The 17,224-nt window shown below is 37.5% G+C and overlaps 1 protein-coding gene and 1 long non-coding RNA gene across 2 annotated transcripts; one reads left to right on the top strand and one right to left on the bottom strand.

The window, feature by feature from the left end:
• Positions 1-3,160: 3,160 nt before the first annotated feature.
• On the top strand, positions 3,161-6,327 carry LOC132626580 (uncharacterized). The gene is made up of 2 exons (XR_009577455.1): positions 3,161-4,004; positions 5,796-6,327. It is a non-coding gene; the product is annotated as an uncharacterized LOC132626580 (long non-coding RNA).
• Positions 6,328-15,401: 9,074 nt separating this feature from the next.
• On the bottom strand, positions 15,402-16,568 carry LOC132628638 (F-box protein CPR1-like). Its single transcript, XM_060344401.1, has one exon. The coding sequence runs from the start codon at positions 16,566-16,568 to the stop codon at positions 15,402-15,404; it is 1,167 nt and encodes a 388-aa protein (XP_060200384.1).
• Between the last annotated feature and the right edge of the window lie 656 nt (positions 16,569-17,224).

The following is a 17,224-nucleotide window of genomic DNA, read 5'->3' as shown; positions in this document are numbered from 1 at the left end:
TTCAAACCGGGGTAATTGGTGTTGAAGCGCATATTCCCACACAAAAATGAAGCTAAGGGAAAATTTGCACCTAACTGGCAAGGGCCTTACATGGTTCACCAAGTACTGACTGGAGGAGCACTAATTCTAGCAGAAATGGATGGCGAAATATGGCCGAAAGCTATCAATGCAGATGTCGTCAAAAGATACTACCTTTAGGAGCTTTTCATTTATTTTATATGTAATGTCTTTCTATGTAATGAAAACTACGTTCCCTCGGTAGGATACGTAAGAAACCTATATCAGGTTTTGTCTCTGTAAGATAGAAGTTTCTAAAATTCCCATTTGCTTGTAATATGAACTACGCCTAACCTGATTCCCGTGGTGGGATACGTAGGCGGCCTACATAGGCTTCGGTCACATTATTAGAAAACCTCAATTTTATTTTGCATTGTATATTTTGAACTACGCTTGACCTGATTCCCTTGGTGGGATACGTAGGCAGCCTATATAAGGCTCGGTCTCGTCATGTTAAAAGTTCAATATCCTCCTATGCCAGAAACTGGGACAATTTTTAAGGGCATTATTACAAAACGACATCTAGAGACATGAAAGAGTATATGGTCAACATAGTCATCAGACAAAGGAAAGACTTTTGGAGAAAGGACGGTCGCTTTGTTTCACAATGTGTCATGGTTCCAAGTTCAGCAGAATTTATTTATCAATATATACATATTTACAATAAATTTATGCATATTTACTTTTGAAATAATATGATTTTTAATCAAATAGTTTTATTAATTGGCCAAGACTTAGAAATAGGCGGAGGTTACAAGTCCAGACAAAGCTGGAAGCACGAAGCATCAAGAACTGGATCTTCAAAGTCAACACGAATCAACCTCCCCCGGAACTTACAAATTTTCTTTGAGTGCAGGTTTTCAAATTGGGAAAGCTGAAAATATGTAATGTTTACAGCCTTGCAAGGACTATGTGTCGAACGGTTTGAGTTTTCTTATAACATTTAGGAGAAATTATGCCTCTCAAGTGTCAATAATTCTCGAAATTTACGATAAATTAATGCTTAAGTCTTACAAAGATTTTCAAATGTATCGATGCACAAATATTTTCTATTGCTTTCAAATGCTCCGCATAAATGCTTTCAAATGCACTGCACATGCACTACTGCTTTAAAATGCTCTGCATAAATGCTTTCAAACGCACTGCACATGCATCACACTACTACTTTCAAATGCTCTACATAAATGCTTTCAAACTCACTGCACACGAATCGCACTACTGTTTTCAAATGCACTGCACACGCATAGCACTACCGCTTTCAAATGCTCTGCATAAATGCTTTCAAATGCACTGCACATGCATTGCACCACTGCTTTCAAATGCTCTGCATAAATGCTTTCAAATGCACAACACATGTATTGCGATACTGCCTTCAAATGCACTGCACATGCATTGCATAACTGCTTTCAAAAATGCTTTGCGGGCCTGGTTTAAGAGACACTGCACACGCACTGCACAAATGCTTTCAACCGCTTCGCGTAAATGCTTTCAAACGCACATGCACTGAACAAATGCTTTAAAATTCACTGCATAAATTCTTTACACCGTGAATCATATTGGTTTGAAAAACCTCATTTTCATCAATCATTGGGTTTTAAAGAAAAACCTCATTATGTCGGCTTAAAAAGCCTCATTTTCATAAATCATCGCCAAAGGCATCATTCTCATGAATCATCGGCCCAGAACCTCATTTGCATTAGCCTTAGCTAAGACTATCATTTTATTAAATCATTCCAGCTCACATGGCCGCATTCTCATAAGTTAACACTTTAGATGTGTCATTTTCATGTGTTTATTTTACATCGCTTTACCTTCAATATTTATTTATTAACTTTTTATCTAGCTCAAGTTTCGCAGGAGCTTTAGCGAAACGTGGAACTATTTCTTCGACAGTGAACTGGGTCAATTTGTAGGGAAGGATAATTAGACTTCCTGACAAAGATCAAGGGTCTACCTCGAACGCTCGTCCCTACCCCCCTAAATAATCCGCTTACATCCATAATCCGATCATCGAGTTCACACGTATTCATATTTCAGAATTGTCAAGTTCGATATATTTCCTCAATCATAATACCCAGTGTCATTATAATTCGACACTGGGACAATATTTTTCAAAGATTCGCACCAATCATGATTGCTTATTCGCATGAGTCGTAGCTTCCCAGAACTACACACGGCCCGATTCTCGTGCCACCCGTGATATGTAGGCAACTTGAAGACCGGAGTTCGGCCACAATTCTATCAAATTCTCTTTATCCTTATAGTCTCCCAAATTCTTTTAGTCAGGACAGAATGGGCTACTAAGTCAACGTCTTTACTCGAAAATTCTTTCATCATTACCGGCCAAAGAGGGACAAGTTGTTGACACCCAATTTTGTCCCGCCTTTCTTCCAAAATATTTATTGGCGCTTCTAATATTTGGACAACTTAAGAACAGTTATTTATATTTTATTATAATTATTAGCTTTCTATTAATATCGTCGTTTTCCATTATCCAACTATAGCCATTCCCTATTATCATTATTATTACTGTTTTTATTATTATCATTATTGTTATTATTATATTGCCATCACTTAATATTATAATCGTCATGATCACTTTTTAACATTTCTATTTATTATCTTACGCAAAAATGCATCGCATTTCTTACAATTGAACGACAGCATTTACTTATTTTTTAAAAACTTTATAAATATTATCGCAACTATTACAATATCATACAATTTTATTTTATTTGAGCACTAATAAATATATTTTTATACTAAATAATATTTTAGCACGCGTTAATATATGATTATCTATAGAGTGTCTTTCACCTTAATTAAGAAGCCTAAATAAATATGAGGAAGAAAGCATCTTAAGTCCAAAATAAAAGACTTCATACTAGCCCAATTCATATAAAATCTGATACTTGATTTGGCCAATAATATCCCAAAGAAGAGCCCAATCCACACAGCCCATTTCCATACCCTCCTTGCCATGTCGATGCCACGCGAGCGCCCCGTCAACGCCACATAAGTGCCAAACGGTCACCAACACACAACCAGCACACATTTCACACTCCTCCCACAAGCCTCTCACACGCCTAGCACCCTCCTCTCCACTTGTCACATTTTTATTGGTCATTTAATTCAAACTTAAAATCCTAAGATCCCAAATGCCATGAGTTGACCATCTTACCCCCAACTTAACCTTCCTAAATGACCTGAATAACCCTCTGTCATATCTCAAACCCTAATCTTCTCCTCATACGCCTCTTTTTTCTTTTCTATGGCAGAAAGTGTTTGTCCCTTTGTCCATTTTTGATTGATTCCCACCCTTCCATCAACCAAGTTTAGATTTTTCCCTTCTCAATTCGAGTAAAGATTCTGCTTTGCTACTGATTTCAGCACCTCATAGGAAGGTTTTCCAAATTTATGTATCAGGAGAGTCAAATATCTCCGATTCAGACCAAGACTTCTCCATTTTCGGGTAAGATCTGAAATCGTATCTTCAATACAAGACAAACATCGATGAGTTCGAGCAAGGATGACAAACGTTTACCTCTGCACTTCTGTTTATATTTCCCTTTTCTAACAAAGAAATATGATTTTTGCTCTGCCCAAAAAATCACTCTGAGATTTGGCCATTTTCTAACGTTTGCAATCCCTATTTTCAAAAACCCCGCCCAAAGTCAACCTTAAGAACCCTAGCTCGTAGCTATAAATAGGACCCTTTAGCATTCATTTAGGAGAGGTGGAACAACCACGACATCTCATCCTAAAAAAAAAACAACAAGAACAACCATTGCGTCTTGCTAAAAAAAAAAACAGCCGCATATCATCCTAAACCTCTATATTTTACCTTTTCCGTTTGAAACTTTGGTTAATCTAAGTGGGTTCGGGTTCGTCGTGTTTTGAGTCTGGATCCGGGACCTAAAAACTCTAGTTGACTGCACACGAGAAAGGTCGGTGCAATCCCTTTCTTCATATCTTTTTAGTTCGATTTAATTTTTGATTTGTATTTGTGATTCCTTGTTTGTGTGTGTAAAGTTCTTTAGTTTCGGGGTGATTCTGTGTTAGTGATAGTATGCCAGATGTCGTGAAAATAGGAAATTCGTATGCCTTTTGATGAATGTTAGTACTTTTTGTTTAAGATTAAGATTACTGTATTGTATTAAGTATTTTATTTGAAAATATGGCTTAAGATTTGCATTCCAGTAATGCGTAGTATAAAAAATATTTTACTGAACCTATTTTGAATATGGTGGTAACTGTCCTTTATTCAATGTGAGACTGAAAATTGTTAAAGTTGTATAGGTATTGCATTTCCTTGTTGTGTATCTTAACGTGCTATGAAGAATGTGTGTTCTGTTTAATGATTAAACTTGAAGTTTGTCTCAGAGTATGAATCTGACGGTTAAGTGTTATGCGAAAGGGTAGAATATTGGGCCAGTTCATATGTTAACCTTGAAACATAATTTTTATAAATGGCGTAAAGTTTGTTATGTAATCTTCTTTCCTCGTCCTAATTTTATATTTTATTTCTACTGCTTTCTTAGTTTAGTCTTAGTTATATAAGTAGTATTTTAGCTTTCTTTACTTGTTTTGGCCTATGTGAATATTTTGGGATTTCTCTTTGTTGTGGTTTGCTATAAAATCCGTAAAGGATCGAAAATGATTCATACGTGCTGGAATCAATCCGGGAAGTTCGACATGAGTTGAGGATTGTTGGCTGTTTGTGCTCCCTATTTATTTTAGAAATCATGAGTGTTATAGATTATCGTTTTGGCTTCAAGATTGTCTTTTGGTATTTAACAAGATTTCTAAAATAAGGTTTTTTCATGTAATCATGTATTCAGTTCTTGCATTTATTTTTATTTCTCATGTGTTTAATCGATTCATGATTCTTTACAGTTTATGTCACTTGTTAGGATATGGTCATTTTAAGTATGAGTTAAGTATGTCTTAGTTGTTTCCTGCTTGAGTGTATCAAGAAGATTTAAACTTGACCTCTCTTATTCTCTCCTATGTTTCATTTTAATTCTAGTCATATTTTACCTTTGCTTTGTATAATTCACAGTCCTGTTTAAGCTTATTAGAGATTTATGTGTTTTGTGTCCATTTCAAGTTCTTCTTTTGGGTCAGGTTTGCTTCTCTGCTTTGCTTATAGGTGGTTTAGTTATCAGTAATCAGCTATGTGACTAGCTTGTCTGTTGTTAGCTGCTGCTATTGATCCATTGTCAATGTTAGCAAAATGATGACTTGATTATCACACCATTAGTTTTATTGATTAATGGTTAATTAGCTATTGGAGTACCGGATAAGGAGTGTGCTCATATGAGTACATAATGTCCTCTCTAGTCTAAAATATTCAAACATATCTCCATCTCCAGCTTGCCTTATATGTTTTCTTTTCGGAATAAAAGAACAAGCTCTGTTTGGTTTGAATTATGAATGGAAGATGAGTTCATATGCACTCCTAAAGAATTGAATGGATATGACATTAAATCATGAAGGAGGAAGAGCTTATTTTCTGAAAATAGGAATACTTTGGTTGAGATCCAGTTGCATAATCTGTTTTTAATCACATATTTTTAGCATGCTTGAGATATAAAATACTTGTGTAAGTTTGGTTCAACATGTTGTAGTTAAGTGACTTTTACTGTATTTTATTTACGTTTGTTGTCGATTATAAAATTATGTCGCTGCTCTAATTTTTTTTTTTTTTTGTTTCTTCTTTTACATGACATCCGGAGTTACGAGGAGTCTCAAACTAGACTCGATATTCCCGTTAGATCAAGGAAAACTTGCATTTCGCCCTATCAAGTATCTATCGCTCTATGCATTCGAACGAAGTCGAAAAGGGATAACGAAGTTATCATCCCTCATTATTCAGTTCCTCGCCCTCTCCCATCCGAATTGAAAAATGAAATGGGAGCAGGGGAATCCTCTATCTTAGTTCTCTTTTATTTGATTCGGTCATAACCTTGCTATTTTAGTAATGTTTCTAACGTGATCCTCTTAATATTGAGTATAGGACCAATACTGGTATTAACTTAGAAATAATAGTTGATATAAGGGGAAACCGGTAGTTTTTTTAGAAGTCCTTTATAATATTTATAATGTTTTCAATGTTTTGAGAATTTAGGTGTATATTGGTAGGCTTTTTTTATTTCACTGGTAGTATTGCATAGAAGAAGAAGACGTGGTTCATTTTTAAGCTTGTTCCAAACTGACTTTTGAACCTGGGCAACTTCCTTTGAGATAATTAAAAGTTGATTTTCTACATGATCATGGTTTAGAGATGCTAATCGTTAAACAAATGTCCGTTGAACTTTATTTTTCCTTTTAACAAATAACTATCTAAGTTCTAATGTAGAGATGCAAACCATGGAAAAAGTAATCAAATGAAATATTTTTCGTATCACTGGATCATTTTTTTAGAATGCTTTAGACACAAATCAAAGCTTGAGAATCATTGAACATTCTTTTTTTGGGATAAATTTTCAACTTAAAGTTTTACCGGGAATTATTTTTGGCAAGCAAAACCGAGTTTGATATGAGCTAAAAGATTAAGCCATTTCTACTTTGAAGTAAATCTTTCTATAATTAATTTTGCTATAGTCTTCTAAAAAAGATAAAGAGCTTATTGTTTGCCTAAAAGATGACGTTCTCAAATCTTCGCCAACTTTTGTTTCAAATATCCGTATAGGTTAAGTTCTTAAAATCAAGAGTTCATTTTGTTTTGCAATGACGTAATTATATATATATATATATATATATATATATATATATATATATATATATATATTCTTCTTTTCAACGAGGATATAGCATCTGTGTCTTAACAAAATTTTCAAGGCTTAATTTTAATTAACCTAAGTTTGGTCGGTAACCGTATTTAATGGATTCTAATGGATGCTTAACACCTTCCCATTAGGATGTTTAGAACCCTTACCTAGAATTTATTAGGCTCGTAAGACTTTAAAAAAAATGGAGTTTAGTTTATCTTTATCTTAATTAATAATTAGGTGTCCTAATTCACCATTAAAATAATTAGGTGGCGACTTCTTAAGTTAAATAACATAGGAATCACCAATATGTCATACTCCGCTTTGACCCGGTTAAAATGGGGTATAACAATGTACAGGGTGCAGACGCAGCTCGCTAGGAGGCTTTTAGATTCGGCTAGTCGGTGGTGAGCCTAAGTTCTCCGAGGCCCTATCTTTTTCTTCATATTTAGCCAGTCAGCAGACAGTATTTCAGTATTAAGGTATGCCGGGGGACTTGTCCCGGCAGTCAGTATTTCCTTATTCAGTAGAGGCTTCATAGATTACAGTTCTAGATATTTCAGTATTTTCTTGGATTATTGAGTTAGCCCTTTTGGCTACCACTTATTCAGTATTGCAGACTTTTAGAATTTCTTCCGCACAGATATATTTCAGTCAGTTATTCTCACTCGATTAGCATGTGTTTATCATACTTAGATATCAGTATACCACATGTTGATCCAGCCCGCCAGTTGGTTCGCTCAGTCACATGCAAACAGGCACCGAGTGCTGTGTTACGCTCAAGCAATGGTTCGGGACATGACACATGTAAAGACTATTTTTTTGCTTTTAATAAAATAACTCAGTGGATTGCTGTCTATTGAGAAATTAGCCACACAAAAAAAAGAATTATTTTCCAAAAGGCACGTAAAATATGAATTTTTAGTGATTTTTTAATTTTCCTATCATAGTTTTTTGTTGTTTCTAAATTTGTGCATGCTGGGGTGGAAATACAAAGGTGCAACTCGTCGGAAAATTCAAAAAATTACAATGTATATATAAGGTTAACTTGTGTAGTTATATATAAATATTATGTTTTGAATGCCCCTCAACACATTTGAACTTCTGCTTAGGAGCCAAAGGACATAAAGTTTAAGCCTATTATTGTGAGTTCCAGTCTAGCTGGAGACATTCTCTTTACCTTTTTGAATCCCTTTGTCAAAAGTCTTGGCTCCACCCCTGTGTACGCGTGTATACACTAATTCATATAAGCAAATACTTTTCTCCACGGGCATCACAAAATAAACAAGAAAGCGTTATAGAACAAATGTATCTAATCTAAAATTTTATAACTGTAACATCATAAAATAACGATAATCTTAAAATAATGATAATTACAACATGCACAGAAAATAATGCACGAACTTTTCTTTTGGGTCGACACCAGACCTGGAGCTTATTATTGTTAGTATAGCCTCTAAAGGTGAATTCACTTCATTTTTCCAGTTTCTCGTAACTTTATATTGTGACTTGTTTTAAACAAAAGGCTATCACGATCAGAAGATCATGTTTTATTTAAGAATTTAAAAAGAGAGAATACATAATTACCCCCTTCAATTATAAACTTTTTTAAAAAAGACACTGGAACTTTGCGGGTGTCCTAGTACCCCTTCAACAATTTAGAAGTTGTTTAAATACCCCCTTTTTCAGCCAACCACAATTATAATAAAAAAAAAAAAAAGCAAATGCAAATCATGCATCGGTCATTACTTGCCACGTGTCAGATTTATTTTAATTTAATTTAATTTTTATTTTCATTTATGGTTTTTCCATTAGTTTTCTTATTTTTCTCTCCCTTACTTCAATCTTCACCATATGCCGGTTACCCCAACCCCTTTTCTTCTCGTTGCTGGCCATCCTCCACCACCACTACCACCATGGCTATATCTCTACCTCCACCGTATCCACCACCAAACTACTGCCAAACTGCCACCTGATTAAAATTAGAATTCCAAATCACCACCAAATAAACTGAAAACAAAAAATCACCTCCAAATCATTGTTCCCTCTCCGATGCCTTATCCCATTACAAAAATGATGGATTCATTAATGGAGTATTGTAGTACTCTGAAATTGAAAAATGATGAAATGGAATTCTTAATCTACTATTGAACTCCATAACAAAATCAAAAGAAACACAAAAGATAGAGAATAATGATGAAATAGAAAGGTTTACAGAAGAAAATAAGGGCAGAAAATGAAAGACAATGGTCAGGCATTAATTGGGTCTTCTTGGTGAAGAAGATAAGGAAAAAGAAAAAAATTGAAAATGTAAACTAAAATAAATAAAGTAAAGAACAGGTATTCTTACAAACAAAAAAAAATCCCCTTATCTCACGCGCTTTAGGAAGGTGAAATACACTCTACATGCCACGTGGGCTCATAAGGGTGTTTTATACTACTTTTAAATTTGTCACGACCCGACTAGGGGGCTGCGACGAGCACCCGGTGCTAGTCGCAGCCCCCTAGTCGGGTCGTGACAAAAGTGGTATCAGAGCAGTTCAGTCCTAGGGTGTGTCTACGAGCCGTGTCTAGGAGAGTCTTGGTTATGGGTGTGTTGCGCGCCACACTTATAAACAAGAAGCTGCGGACATTTTAGGAATAAATGACCTTCTTTCTTCATAAGAATCGTGTGATAGAGATATGATGTAAGAAATTCTTGTTCTTTAATCGTGTGTTGTGTATTTCAGAGATGCCTAAAAAGAGAAAGGCTACAGCAGCCCAAAAGGGCAAGACGGCGGCAGAAAAGCGGGCTGAAAGAGCACCGCCACCGGTAGTAGAGGCAAGTGAGTCTTAGAGTGCGGCTCAATCTCAGTCCTCCCAGACAGTGCCTATTACTGAGGAGCGTGAGGGAGCCTCAGCCCCAGCTCCAGCACCTCCAGCCCCTCAGAGGCAAAGTTCAGGGCATGGTGATAGGGTTGTTAGTGCAAGGGCCCGTGGCTTCATTACTTTAAACCCTCCGAAATTCTTTAGGTCAAAGCCGGAGGAGGACCCTCAGGATTTCATTGATGGTATGCTAAGGACACTTCGATTGATACATGCTTCAGACACCGAGTCGGTGGAGCTAGCATCATATAGATTGAGAGATGTCTCGATCCAGTGGTATACGGTATGGATGCCTTCACGGGGGGCCAATGCACCTCCACCGGTATGGCAAGATTTTGTTGATGCTTTTCTCCGCCATTATATGCCTCCAGAAGTTCGGCGGCCTAGGATCGATAAATGTTTGAACTTAAGGCAAGGGAGTATGAGTACCCTAGAGTATAGCCTCCGCTTTAACTCCTTGGCTAGGTACGCTTCGGCCATGGTAGCGTATATGGGTGACCGGGTACACCAATTTGTAAAGGGCCTAGGGCCACACTTGATGGATAAATGCTTGGCTGCGTCCCTTCAGGACGGTATGGATATTGCACGCATCCAAGCACATGCTCAGAACCTAGAAGAAAGCCTACAACATCGGAGAAGTGAGCGTGAGAAAGATCGGGGACATAGCAAGAGGGCTAGATCTTCGGGTCCGATGAGCGAGTGTAGAGGTGGGAACAGGCAGCAGTTTCCTAGGAATTCAGGCTATTCTATGACCAGTGCACCTCCACGGTTTCCAGACCAGAGATTTGATAGATCTACTCATTCCGGGCAGAGTCAGAGTTATTCAGGGTCCCAGTTTAGAGGTGATTCAGGCCAGTCAAGGCCACCCGTGCCACGATGTTCCCAGTGTGGGAAGCTGCATTGGGGTCAGTGCCGATCAGGTTCAGATGTTTGCTATTCATGTGGCCGACCAGGCCATATTATGCGTGATTGCCCCTCAGTACATGGTGGAGGTAGGGCCCAGCCATCAGGGGCGATAGCCGGATCTTCAGCATTTGTACGCCCTACGGGGCCAGGTTCACATGCGCCAGTCGGCCATGGTAGAGGTAGACACAGAGCTCCCAGTTCTAGCGGTCCTTAGCACCGTATTTATGCTTTGGCTGGACGCCAAGATCTTGAGTCTTCTCCTGACGTGGTCACAGGTATATTATCGGTGTTCTCTCATGATGTAAATGATTTGATTGATCCGGGCTCCACATTGTCATATGTTACTCCATATATTGCGTGTCGATTTATATTCGAGCCGGAGTCGATCAAACCTTTTGAGGTGTCTACACCCGTGGGTGAATCGGTAATAGCTAGCCGAGTATATAGAGATTGTGTAGTTGTGATATGTGACCGCCGCACTATAGTCGACTTGCATGAATTAAAGATGGTAGATTTTGATGTTATTATGGGCATGGATTGGTTGGCTTCTTGTTATGCCAATGTTGATTGTAGAATGAAATGGTTCGTTTCCAATTTCTGGGAGAACCAGTCTTAGAATGAAAAGGGAATACGGCGTCGCCAAAGGGTAGGTTTATTTCCTACCTAAAGGCAAGGAAAATGATCACAAAGGGTTGTATTTATCATCTAGTGCGAGTTCAAGATGTAGAAGCGGAGTCGCTGACTCTTCGGTCAATTCCGGTAGTGAGTGAATTTCCGGATGTGTTCCCGGAAGAGCTCCCAGGCCTTCCTCCCGAGCGGGAGATTCATTTTGCTATTGATGTGTTACCACACACTAAGCCCATATCTATTCCTCCTTATATAATGACCCCCGCAGAACTGAAAGAATTAAAAGAGCAATTGAAAGACTTGCTTGAGAAAGGCTTTATTAGGCCTAGTTCATCCCCGTGGGGAGCACCCGTATTGTTTGTCCGAAAGAAATATGGCTCCTTGAGAATGTGCATTGATTATAGGCAATTGAATAAGGTGATGATTAAGAATAGATATCCTCTCCCGAGGATTGATGATTTATTTGATCTATTACAAGGTGCCAAATGGTTTTCAAAGATCGATTTGAGGTCCGGGTATCATCAAGTGAGAGTTAGGGAGAAAGATATCCCTAAGACAGCCTTGAGAACAAGATATGGTCATTTTGAATTCCGGGTAATGTCATTTGGGCTAACTAATGCACCGGCGGTATTTATGGATTTGATGAATAATGTGTTCAGGCCCTTCCTGGATTTATTTGTGATCGTATTTATTGACGATATCTTGGTGTATTCCAGATCCGAGGCCGAACATACGGATCATTTGCGTAATTTCCTTGCAGTCAGTTCATCCATTTTTCCACGTCTCGATGCTTCGGAAATGTATTGGAGATCCTACGAGGATCGTCCCAGTAAATGATGTGTAAGTGACAGAGAAATTGACTTATGAAGAAGTACCCATTGCCATATTAGATAGGCAGGTACGGAGGCTTAGAAACAAAGAAGTGGCCTCGGTCAAGGTTCTATGGAGAAGCAGTAAACGAGAAGAAATGACATGGGAAGCGGAAGAGAGTATGCGATCTAGATACCCGCATTTATTTCATCCCTTAGAAGAAGTCCAAGATGAGACATCGAGATCATAAGGTATGCATGTTTTCCTTTTATTCTTTTTGGGTCGCGTGTGGCCACGTTCTTATGCTATTGTGTTGTGGCCCTGTGAGGCATCGATATTATGGGTTGCTGTGGCAGGATGGTAGTGCCATATTATAGGGGAAACTCCGGCAAAATTTTTATTGAATCCCCGAAGACTTTAACATTCGAGGACGAATGTTCTTAAGGGGGGAGAATGCTACACCTCGGGAAATCTTCCGTTGGTACGCAAGTGAATGAACTAGTGATGAGTACGAGTGTATGATGTTCCATGAGTAAGAAATGACGTTTGATGACCTTAGGCGAGATTTCAAAGGCATCCGATGTAAGACGAGAAAGTTGGCTAAGGTAAGGCAAGGTATGAGAGGAGCAATGTATGTAAATGGATGTGGATGATTAGCATGAAAAGTCTAGTAATGTGAAAAGTTGCAGATTTGCAATCTGGCCAGTTGGTCGTAAAGTGTAATACGAACCGTAAAATGGTATACGGTCCGTAAACTGGCATGTCGTAAATTGGCATTCAAAACTTCAACTTTCTGCCAGTTGATGAAATGGTTAAAAACGACCTGGAATACGGACCGTAAAGTGATTTACAGCCTGTAAACCATGGTCGTAAATCACCATAACGCAGTCTGAGTTTTGGGTTCTGAAATGCTTAAATACGACCACGAAGGACGGTCCGTAAACTGGAATACGTACCGTAAACCATGTTTACGACCACTGTGCACTTCAAATCAGATTTTCAAGTCATTAAATAAGGGGACCAAGGCTTATTTTATTTCACTTCTACATCACACCCCTTCTCTCTAAAACATCTCTCTATATTTATTTCACAAGAGTTCAAAGATAATTGGTGATCAACAACATAAAACAAGTGAATCAAGAATAAGAAAAACCATCAAGGATCATCCAAGGTCAAGGAATCCCAATGGAGATAAACTAGGGTTTTGCTCAAAGTGGAGTATTATCAACTAAAGCTTGTTCCTACAATATCTAAGGTAAGATTCATGATATTTATGTGATGTTTAAGGTATTGGAGAGTTGAATACTTGGAGTGTAGAAGAACATGATGAAATGAGTCATGAATGATGAATAGTGCCATTTAGAGGATTAGTTGGAATCGAATCATGATTATTGTTATATTGTGACATGAATGGGTTATAAATGACATTGAAGGACCATGAATTAGACATTGTATATGAAAGGACGAAATCATGTGTTATAGCCATAGATATGGGAAAATGGAAGTAAATTGAGGAATGTGGATAATGTGAATGACTAATGGTCATTGTCATGATATTGTGAATGTATTGTTGATGTTGGGAGTTGAATTATGATATGGAGGAATGTTGTATAAATAAAGGAAATACTGTCCGATTTTCCAGCCATGTGTGCTAATCATCGATTCTAATGATAGTATGACTTTAATGAAGGTAGAAACGCTAACCTTGGAGGGGAACGTGCAAGCGTAGAATAGTGCGACGAAAAGGTATGTAAGGCTAACCTTCTTTCATAAGGCATGGTTCTTTGGCCAAATTTCTAAATCCTCTATACGAGTATGTTGTCTTCAAATGATTGATCTTCCGAGCTCGTAAGCTCATGATCCTTGATATGTACTACGATTGTACTACGCTCCTCATATGACGAGTAAGCCTATAATATAGGCGTGACGATAGTAATGACGATGATAGTAATGATGATGATAATAATAATGATGCTAAAGGTACCTATGGGCTACTATACTTATGTGTGCCTATGAAGGGCTATAATGAAACCCCGAGCTTATAACGCCGGGTAGAATATATGTATATGTATGTATATGATTACGTAACGCGCGCGCACATCTGCAGATGGTACGGATAACCCTGATGCCTTGGTAGGGCCAGGTAGATATAACCTTGAGCCTTGGTTGGCCAAGTAGTATGAAACACCGAACCTTCATGTCGGGCACGCTATGTTTACATATATATATGCTATGTATATGACATCATTAAGAGTACGAATATGTTATGTATATGAGATGTAAATGATTATGAGGGTAATTAAGTACGGATACGGATGTATGTATGCGGATACGCAATAGAAACGGAATATCCCTATGGAAAGCGAGTAAGTACCATGATGATGATATTAATGTCTCCCCCTCCTATGCTACTTCATATGTTGTCTATTATGCTTCTATATCGATGTTGATCATGCTTTACATACTCATTACATTCTTCGTACTGACGTCCTTTTGTTTGTGGACGCTGCGTCATGCCCGCAGGTGCGCAGGGAGACAGGCCTGATCCATAGTAGCTTCTCAGAGATTGCATAGCAGAGCTCCATTTCATTCGGAACCATAGCTTTTGGGTACTTATTCTTTTGTGTATATAATTATGGGCATAGCGGGGTCCTGTCCCGCTCATGTGTTATGTCATACTCTCCTTAGAGGCTCGTAGTCACGTGTATATGGTTAGATATGTTTGGCCTTTTCGGCCTATGTTTTGTATATCATTTTGTTAGCCTTGTCGGCTCATGTATGTTGATGTGGCATGGATGCCTATGATGACATATAGATGTTGTTGTCCAAATGGGACTAGTTTGATAAATGAAAGGAAGTGTATGTTTATTTATGTGGCTCACCTAAATGCAAGCATAAGTGTAAGCTAAGGGGTGCCCGGGTGGACTAGCACCGGGTGCTCATCGCAGCCCCCTAGTCGGGTCGTGACAAAATTATTCAAGGGGGTACTAGTAGAACTCCCGCAAAGTTCCAGTGTCACTTTGAAAAAAGACTCATAGTTCGAGGGGGTAATTATGTATTCTCTCATTTAAAAAATTGATAAACTATCCAGTTATGCAATATAAGAGATATTTTCAATGAAACTTATAAATTTAGTCAATTTAAATTAAGCATATATAGATCAGAATAACCAACATGAGAATGAAAACAATTTGAAAAAGATCTAGTCATTGGCTTTCACTAAATTAGCAAAGGAAGGAGATCTGTATTTGGACATGGTAAGCAATTTCCAATAAGAAATTTTAAAACAAGCCACAACCAGATTTAATGGTTCATATCTTCATAAAGATCAAAGTTTTTCAAAACCAGGTGGGATTCCTTAAGTTAAGGAGTTTTACCTTCCCTAAAACTTTGAACTTGGGTACTACCCGTAGGAATTGGAATCAAGTTTTCCTTGTAAATTATTATTCTCAAACTTCCAGGATAACCATCTAACTTGAATTCCTTGATTTTATTAGATTCTAGATATGAAATCAGAAGTCCACTTTTGTCTCGAAGAAGCATTAGACGATCTTTCCAAACTACCAAGGGGGACTCAATAGGAGGAGATCTAATTGTATATTTCTTAATCCAAGACTCATTTACACTGTACTCCTCCATTATCCAAATTTTAGTTGTTTCTTGTATTGGACTACTTTCCCTCCCTGGGTCAGGGTAACAAATAAATGTTAGAGACTCATCTAAGACTACAAGGCTATGACATTTTTCATCATATTCTGCACAAGTTTCAGGCACTTGCATGGTGCGAAAAATTTCAGTACTTATATCAAAACAAAGAATTATCACAATTTTTCTGTGGGCATACCAATGAAAGGCTCCCTTATAAAATATTTCAGAATAAGGGAAATTATAACGCCAGGGCAACTCTTGATGTTCTCTCCAAGAATCAATGCTCGAGTCATAAACCTCACCTTTCCACTCTACCACACTAGGATCATTGAATGGAGGTTCCCCGAAAACTTCTGAAATTGTAACTACCTTGTATTTCTTTTGAATTGAGTCATAGCCAAATCCAACACCGCCAATAGAACGATAGAAACCACGTGGGCAACCAATATGGCTGGGTGGGAGCAGCCTATAATTTCTAGTAGCTGGGTTTAATATTACAATGTTGGTGAAGTCAGTTAAAAAAATCAAACCATGACAAGGACCATTGAGCTGATGACAGATACTACCATAACTGGTGCACAGATATGGCACAGCTATATCCCTGGAAATAGGATCAAGATCATCTTCGCCATCAGCACTGAGGAGAAAAGACAAAACAGTTTTAAATCCTTTGGTTTCTTTAAAGGATCTTTTGATAAGAATGAATTCATCTTTGGTGGTAGTGGTGCGGTTGAGATGTAGATTGATGAAATTGAATGATTGTATGAGCGTGTACCAACTTTTAGTAACACATTTGAATCGGGAAATTGATTTCACCGGAAACCTGAAGAATATATAAAACACCACATCTTCCGGCAATTTTTTCATTGTTCCATCCGTCATCTTGGATTCTTCCAAAAGTACTTTACATTGCATCACAAAATTCTTAACAAGTTTTTCACCTGGTTGCATCTTTGTTTGTTTTCTCATTTGAGATGAATATCAGCACCCTAAATAACTGAACATCGAACTTGCATTTTTGTGGTTCTGAGGATTTATAGTGCAACATTATTCGTTTCACATAGAACAGTAATAATTGTCAAAAGGCCCGTCTCTTCAGTCGAGGACTTCAGAAAAAATAATGGGTGAAAGTTCATTCATATAAAATTCCATTGTTACTGAAAACATAAATTTATTTTTGTAGTAGTAATTTAGGGATTTAATTTTTGTGTGTGTATCATCCAATCACATAGTAGTAATTTTACCTATTTCATTGCACGCTACTAAGAAAACATTGAATATTGACACTACAATGCAGATAATTACATATAGTTCTTTTTATGTACAAAATGAATTCTCATCCCAAAATTTCAAAGATAAATTAAATAGCCATGAAATGCTAAATATTATTTTTCCTAATGATTTTAGAAAAAACTGTGAATGTACTTATTTATTTACTATAACACAAAAAATCCAATTCCAAAAATGATGTATATGCAAGTGGATTTCATCCTATCAGAGATAAGGCAAGTGATCTCATGCAGTATATCCCTTGAATC

Source organism: Lycium barbarum, chromosome 2 (genome assembly GCF_019175385.1).
Source record: "Lycium barbarum isolate Lr01 chromosome 2, ASM1917538v2, whole genome shotgun sequence".
NCBI lineage: Eukaryota > Viridiplantae > Streptophyta > Magnoliopsida > Solanales > Solanaceae > Lycium > Lycium barbarum.
Note: the sequence above shows the minus strand (reverse complement) of the source record. Positions and strands in the feature narration are given on the sequence as shown.